At 41.4% G+C, this 8,566-nt stretch overlaps 1 protein-coding gene across 1 annotated transcript in view; it reads left to right on the forward strand.

Annotated features, from left to right (window-relative positions):
- MYT1L (myelin transcription factor 1 like) overlaps positions 1-8,033 on the forward strand; it is a 302,732-nt gene extending 294,699 nt beyond the window's left edge. The window contains exons 22-23 of the mRNA XM_084830909.1: positions 7,422-7,565; positions 7,893-8,033. Coding sequence (XP_084687035.1) covers positions 7,422-7,565; positions 7,893-8,033 — 285 coding nt within the window. The remainder of the gene's footprint in view (positions 1-7,421; positions 7,566-7,892) is intronic.
- Positions 8,034-8,566: the final 533 nt, after the last annotated feature.

Consider the following 8,566-nt stretch of genomic DNA (forward strand, 5'->3'; position numbering starts at 1 on the left):
GTGGGTTAGGGTATTTTTTATAATGTTTTTAATGTAGAATTTTATTGTTTTAACTGTTTTGTTGTTGTACATCGCTCAGAGTGGCTGGGTGACCAGACAGATGGGTGATTAATAAATTTAATTAATTAATTAATTGCTAAACCATTTTGCCAATGCACAGTAGATGCTACATTGGCCAGGTTTACACAATCAGTCAGGAAAACTACACAGTATGTTTGTTTCCCCTGCCCCCACACATGCCCGCCATTTGCTTAATTACCTGTGCCACATCCTTGTTTGCTGTGTCGTCCCTGCCTAGCGTTGAATCCCTGCCAGTAACTAGAGTTTTCAAGTCTATTTTGAAAATATAACAAAATAGAGAAGAGTTATTAAAGGATATCAAAGCTGTATACACGCTCCCCCATCCCTGTGACCTCACATTTTCCAGTGGCTACTGTGCTCCTGAAACTCTGGGCTATGTGGAACATCTCATAGAAAATGGCTATGATGTTAGCCCCCATAGGGCAAGGCTTCCTCACCTGGGCTGCTACTGATGTCTTTTGCAATTTTGGCTCCTTCTGGTAAGCGCAAAAGGCAGAGGGGGAGCAGGTGTTTACAAGCCTTCCCCAGTCCTCAGATGTTCCAACTGCCACTCTTCTTCTGAATCTTTGGGTCACAGTAGGTCTCATAGTGGAATGACCCTCGCCAGGAAATGGCTGTCAGAGGAGCCAGATGTTAGTGCCTCACAGGGCAGGGCTTCTTTACCTGGCCTGCCATCACTGCTGATGTCTCTCACAGTTTTGCCTCTTGGTGGCAGACACAAGAGGCTCAGGGAGACCAAGGTGGTTACAACTTACAAACCTTAGTCCTCAGACGTTCCAACTCACAAACCCTTTTCCTGTCAAAAATTGCCCCTCCCTGATCCCGAAGCTACTTATTGGTCTAATTTTAAAATTGAGGCAACCAGGAGCTTCAAGGAGGTGATTGTTGGCAGGAAAATAGTGCAGGGGACAAGGGGGAAAGGACCTTTGTACTGTGGTCCTGATCCAGAGCAGGAGGGCCCACAGTTCCTTTTTGAAAAGGAAAAGAACAAGATTAAACATGTTCTTAATTTGTATCTAGTTTGATCCTGAGTGCTCTACTGCACAATCAGATCATTGCCTGTTCCAGCGGGTTTTGCTTTCATGTCCTATTTCTATTTATTGTTGACTCAGAGAAATTTGTCAGAAAGTTTAGTTTTCCACAGATAAAAGTGGACATGGAAATTAAGACCATTGGTTGGTAATTTTATACCATATGCATTGTGGCAGTAAAGGCAGATTTTTATTGGAAGATTATCAGATATGGACAATCATTCTGCAAAATTGTAGAACAGATCTGTTGTATTGCCTGACTTACTTTACTTTCTTAACTGTCATCTTTCCATAAAGTTATGAAACAAACACATAATACACACAGCAATGCAATACACATCACATCACATCACATCACATCAACTCTCTGCCCAGCCTGTGTGACTTTGATTAATGTTTTTGTTTTCATCGTTCATGGAAATATTATTTTCTGTCAAGGATATGTAAAATATAATATAATTTGTGGTAGAGCCTTGCCATATTTTTTTTTTCTTAGCAGCCTAAAATGCAGGACAGACTCATGCCAAGAATCTATGTCTGCTTTTCCTTGCATCTAGCAGTTTTTTAAAAATAATGTAAAATGCCATTAACTTCATAAGAAAAAATGGCCAAACTTTAAAAGTGGGTACTTAAAATCTTCAAATGTTCACCTACATATCTGGCCTGTAATTAACTTCATTCATTCTCCAATCATCAATAGGATTATGTTCACAAATTGTGGACCTAGGATTATTATAATGTCTGGTTTCTCAGGCCCAAACTAGAAATTATGAGGGACTCCTGGCTGCCACTGATGAGCACCCCTCAGTAATATCTAATAAAAGATAATGTATGACATGATAACATCATACTTGGAATTTCCCTGCCCCTCTTTCACTTTATTGGCTGCCTTTTGCATGGGATGGATGGACTGACTTACTCTGGGTGTTATGTCTCACATTTTATTTTACTAAACGTTACTAGGCTGTCACAAATACCTGTGGAGGCTACTTTGAGCCTTACTTCAATTGGAATTGAGTGTTGATTTAAAATTAGAAGCCAGATTATATTTTCTCTTGAAAAAGCAGTCAACATCAGTGCTCATCCCACTGATTTATTTTTCATTCTTATGCCAATTAGCTCATTATGACTTACAGCACAACTCCACAAACAAAACTTTTTTGTCAGACATGGCAACTTTGCTGTGTGTAGATTTGCCATCTAATTATTTGACTCATACCCAGTCCGAAATGGTACATGCAAAGTTCATGCAAAGTATGTTCAGCTGACAGTTTTCTGCATGTTCCAGCTGCAAATATATATTCTTGACTTGGGTTCAGATGCTGAAATCTGATTCATTCATACATATTCCTACTGGGGACACCCAGTGCAGATGTCTCACTGACTTCACTGGAACAGTTGTTGTTGTTGTTGTTGTTCAGTCGTTCAGTCGTGTCCGACTCTTCGTGACCCCATGGACCATAGCACGCCAGGCCTTCCTGTCCTGCGCTCTCTCCCGGAGCGTGCTCAAGTTCATATTCATTGCATCCGTGATGCTATCTAGCCATCTCATCCTCTGCCGTCCCCTTCTCCTTTTGCCTTCAGTCTTTCCCAGCATCAGGGTCTTTTCCAGGGAGTTTTCTCTTCGCATTAGGTGGCCAAAATATTGGAGCTTCAGCTTTATTATCTGTCCTTCCAATGAGCACTCAGGGTTGATTTCCTTTAGGTGGACTGATTTGACCTCCTTGCAGTCCAGGGGACTCGTAAGAGTCTTCTCCAGCACCACAGTTCGAAAGCATCAATTCTTCGGCGCTCAGCCTTCCTTATAGTCCAGCTCTCACAGCCATACATTACTACTGGGAAAACCATAGCTTTGATTAGACGGACCTTTGTCGGCAAGGTGATGTCTCTGCTTCTTACTATGCTGTCTAGGTTTGCCATAGCTTTCCTCCCAAGGAGCAAGCGTCTTTTAATTTCATGGCTACAGTCACCGTCTGCGGTGATCTTGGAGCCCAAGAAAGTAAAATCTGTTACTGCTTCCATTTCTTCCCCTTCTATATGCCAGGAAGTGATAGGACCAGATGACATGATCTTAGTTTTTTTAATGTTGAGTTTCAAACCAGCTTTTGCACTCTCCTCTTTCACCCTCAACAAGAGGCTCTTGAGATCCTCTTCGCTTTCTGCCATTAGGGTGGTATCGTCTGCATATCGGAGGTTGTTGATAATTCTCCCAGCAATCTTAATTCCGACCTGTGATTCATCCAACCCGGCATTTCTCATGATGTACTCTGCATATAAGTTAAATAAGCAGGGTGACAATATGCAGCCTTGTCGTACTCCTTTCCCAATTTTGAACCAATCAGTTGTTCCATGTCTGGTTCTTACTGTTGCTTCTTGACCCTCGTACAGGTTTCTCAGGAGACAGGTAAGGTGGTCTGGTACTCCCATCACTTTAAGAATTTGCCACAGTTTGTTGTGATCCACACAATCAAAGGCTTTAGCGTAGTCAATGAAGCAGAAATAGACGTTTTTCTGGAATTCTCTTGCTTTCTCCATGATGCAGCGAATGTTGGCGATTTGATCTCTAGTTCCTCTGCCTCTTTGAAACCCAGCTTGTACTTCCGGTAGTTCTCGGTTCGCATACTGCTGAAGCCTAGCTTGTAGGATTTTGAGCATCACCTTGCTGGCATGTGAAATGAGCGCAATTGTGCGGTAGTTTGAACACTCTTTGGCGTTGCCCTTCTTTGGAATTGGAATGTAAACTGACCTTTTCCAGTCTTGTGGCCACTGTTGAGTGTTCCAGATTTGTTGGCATATTGAATGCAGCACTTTAACAGCATCATCTTTTAGGATTTTAAATAGCTCGGCTGGAATACTGTCATCTCCGCTAGCTTTGTTGTTACTAATGCTTCCTAAGGCCCACTTGACTTCACTCTCTAGGATGTCCGGCTCAAGTTCAGTGACCGCACTATCATGGCTATCAGGGACATTCAGATCTTTCCTGTATAGTTCTTCTGTGTATTCTTTCCACCTCTTCTTAATCTCATCTGCTTCTGTTAGGTCCCTGCCTTCTTTGTCCTTTATCATGCCCGTCTTTGCACAAAATGTTCCCTTGAGATCTCCAATTTTCTTGAAGAGATCTCTAGTCTTTCCCATTCTGTTGTTTTCCTCAATTTCTTTGCATTGTTCATTTAAGAAGGCCTTCTTGTCTCTCCTTGCTATTCTCTGGAACTCTGCATTCAGTTGGGTATATCTTCCCCTTTCTCCCTTGCTTTTCGCTTCCCTTCTTTCGTGAGCTACTTGTAAAGCCTCATCAGACAGCCACTTGGCTTTCTTGCATTTCTTTTTCTTTGGGACGGATTTCGTTGCTGCCTCCTGAACAATGTTACGGACCTCCGTCCATAGTTCCTCAGGCACTCTGTCTATCAGGTCTAATCCCTGAAATCTATTCCTCACCTCCACTGTATATTCATCAGGGATATGATTTAGGTCATACCTGAACGGTTTAGTGGTTTTCCCGACGTTCTTCAATTTAAGCCGAAATTTTGCAAGAAGCAGCTCATGATCTGAGCCACAGTCAGCTCCAGGTCTTGTTTTTACTGACTGTATGGAGCTTCTCCATCTTTGGCTGCAAAGGACATAATCAATCTGATTTCGATATTGACCATCTGGTGACGTCCATGTGTAGAGTCGCCTCTTGTGCTGTTGGAAAAGAGTGTTTGCTATGATCAGCATGTTCTCTTGGAAAAACTCTATTAGCTTTTGTCCTGCTTCATTTTGTACACCAAGGCCATGCCTGCCTGTTATCCCGGTGATTTCTTGACTTCCTACTTTAGCATTCCAATCCCCTATGATGAAGAGGACATCTTTTTTTGGTGTTAGTTCTAGAAGGTGTTGTAGGCCTTCATAGAACCGATCAACCTCAGCTTCTTCGGCCTCAGTGGTTGGGGCATAGACTTGAATTACTGTGATGTTGAATGGTTTGCCTTGGATTCGTACTGAGATCATTCTATCATTTTTAAGATTGTACCCCAGTACTGCTTTTCCCACCCTTTTGTTGACTATGAGTGCTACTCCATTTCTTCTAAGGGATTCTTGCCCACAGTAGTAGATATGATGGTCACCTGAATTAAATTCGCCCATGCCTGTCCATTTTAGTTCGCTGATTCCCAAGATGTCGATGTTCAATCTTGCCATCTCATGTTTGACCACCTCCAGCTTACCTTGATTCATTGATCTGACATTCCAGGTTCCTAAACAATATTGTTCTTTACAGCATCGGATTTTCTTTTCACCGCCAGACACATCCACAGCTGAGTGTCCTTTCGGCTTTGGCCCAGCCGCTTCACTCTTTCTGTCGCTACTTGGAAATACCCTCTGCTCTTCCCCAGTAGTATATTGGACACCTTCCGACCTGAGGGGCTCATCTTCCGGCGTCATATCTTTTAGCCTTGTGATATGTTCCATGGGGTTTTCTTGGCAAGAATACTGGAGTGGGTTGCCATTTCCTTCTCCAGTGGACCACATTTTGTCAGAACTCTCTGCCATGACCTGTCCGTCTTGAGTGGCCCTGCACGGCATAGCTTATGGCTCCACTGAGTTACGCAAGCCCCTTCGCCACAACAAGGCAGTGATCCATGAAGGGGCACTGGAACAGTATGCAAATATGAATAACTCCATGTTTTAAAATGGAAGTATAGATACTGAAGCTTATGCTTTTGGTGGAAGGGCATAGCCTCCTTTATATTTTTGGGGTCCCCTGTATAAAATTGTGTTCCATACCACCACTACGACCCATAAGAACACAAGAAGAGCCATGCTGGATTAGACCAAGGGTCCATCTAGTCCAGCATTCTGTTCACCCAGTGGCCAACCAGCTGTTGAATGGGAACTCACAAGCAGGGCATGAGTGCATCAGCACCCTCCCACCCATGTTCCCCAGCAACTGGTGCACATAGACCTACTGCCTCTGATAGTGGAAGTAGAGCATAGCCATCAGGACTGGTAGCCATTGATGGCCTTCTCCTCCAGGAATTTGTCTAACCCCCTTTTAAAGCTATCCAAATTGGTGGCTAGGCCATCTTGTGGTAGCGAATTCCATAGCTTAACTATGCACTGGGTGAAGAAGTGCTTCCTTTTATCTGCCCTGAAGCTCCCACCAGTCAGCTACATGGGATGGCCCTGGGTTCTAGTATTATGAGATAGAGGGAAAAATGTCTTCCTATCCACATTCTCCACACCATGCATAATTTTGTACATCTCTATCATGTCTCCTCTTACTCACCTTTTTTACAAGCTAAACAAGCCCAGCTGTTATAACTTTCCCTCATAGGGCAGTGGCCCCAGCCCCTTGATCATTTTAGTTGCCCTCCTCTGCCCTTTTTCCAGCTCTACAACATCTACACACACACTCCCTGTTTTCTGGATTTTTACATATGCAAAATGAGGAGATAAAATTCTGAGACAGTAGACTGCACCATACCATTTCAAACTGTGGGTATGGGGATCACATTTTTAATATTCCCCCCTACATTCAAAACAAAATAATAAAAAAAACTTCCTGCAAGCATAAAAGTAAATAGCAGGGAACAGGGATAGGCTGGTGTACCAGTTTTCCAGTTGCTGCAACATTTTTACATGATGGAATATTCAAAAAACCATATACCACATCTGCAGTCTAAAACAGTTCAATCCAGTCTACCATTTGAGGATTATTCATATAAAGAGGATTAAAAACAAAGCGCTGTGGATGAGATTTTTATTTTTTTAAGCAAGTGCATAAATATTGGATGCTGAGTCTCTGTTATGCATCTGAACCAGCAAATCCCAAACTATTTATTTAATGTTACGGAGTACAAAGACAAACTTTAAACTGATAAACATTTTAAAGTTGAGTAAAGACACTTCATGTAAACAACACTTTCACTCTTAAAATATTACGGCTTGGATTCAGAGTTCCTGCATAAATGAATACATTTCTGCTAGAGGAAGTGCGGGGGTGTGGGGAAGGGAGGCAATTTTTTTTCCCCCTGAAGCCCTTTGTGCCCCGTAAAAAGCTGCTCTGGAGGGTTTGGAAACCTTGCCAAACAATCAGGGAGGTGGTGCTGGGGGCTGCAGCAGAAAAGGGGAATTAGTGAAAATCATTTTCCCCTCCTTCACCCAGCGGGAGCCTCTGCTGGATCTCAGTTTCTTCTGTGATCCGAAGGAGCTCTTCCATTCATGGAAGGAACATTCTGGATCCAACCCAATGTTATAGTTAACATTTTTTTAAAAATCACTTTTAAAACAGTCTACCTTGGATTACATTGTACACTAATCTGTTCCTTTTAGATTACCACAATGGAGAGCAACCTGAAGACGATAGAAGAGGAAAACAAAGTAATTGAACAACAAAATGAGTCTCTTCTTCATGAATTGGCCAATTTAAGCCAATCTTTAATTCATAGTCTAGCTAATATCCAGCTACCACATATGGTAAGTGACTAAGGGCACAAGTTACGGAATTTGGCAGTCTCCTTCACCTCATACAGTAGATGTCTTTTTGTTTTTATGTTTATGGCTCCTCAAGCAGATGGAGATTTGCGGTATCAACCCAGAAACCATAGAGATAAATTTAACTGCTAAAAAAGACACGGTGGGCCAATTCCGATGTCTCCTGTAAAATTAAGTAAGCTCTGAACTAGGCCTTTTAATGTGCTAAGAAAATGGTGTCAATGTGCTGTGATAAATTTGTTTTGCATAAATGAATATACGATTAAGCAAATAAAAGTTGTATATGAACTGCTATTTAATATCTCGTAGGAACCAATCAATGAACAAAATTTTGATGCTTACGTGACCACTTTGACGGACATGTATACAAATCAAGATCGTTATCAGAGTCCAGAAAATAAAGCCCTACTGGAAAATATAAAGCAGGCTGTGAGAGGAATTCAGGTGTGAACAGCTGCTGTAGTGGTGAAAATCTTACCTTAAAAAAAAAAAAAAAAAGATGCCTCTTGTTTTTTGCTGCTGTAATTTACCAGAAAGTGTTATATATTTCTTTCTGTTTGAAACAGTGTTATGCTTACAAGACTTCATAATAATTTTATGTCTTGCTTTAAAGATAGTTAACTGCAGAATAGTTTTTTGAATACATTCACATTTTGTACGTTTTCATATAAGCTGACATAGTGTGATATGCCATGTAATGTTTATAGCTGCTAATGTATGCACATTTTTGGGGTAAATATATTTCTGAAGAGGTAAGCTGATCAAAATAAATAGAGTGTAAATTCTTTTTAATGCTTTAGTGATTAAATGTTTTAGTATTTTGAACTGAAATGGACAAAAAAGAAAAAAAAAGAAAACCCGCTTTGAATGACAATGTTGCAGTCTGCGGCCACTTTTTAAACACTCTCATTTTGTCTCATGCTGGAGGATTTTATGGGATTTAAGAAATACATTTTGTGTGCATATTGTTTCATAGCAAGAAT

Source organism: Heloderma suspectum, chromosome 1, assembly GCF_057233095.1.
Source record: "Heloderma suspectum isolate Gila_16-S chromosome 1, 16-S_ref, whole genome shotgun sequence".
Taxonomy (NCBI): Eukaryota; Metazoa; Chordata; class Lepidosauria; order Squamata; family Helodermatidae; genus Heloderma; species Heloderma suspectum.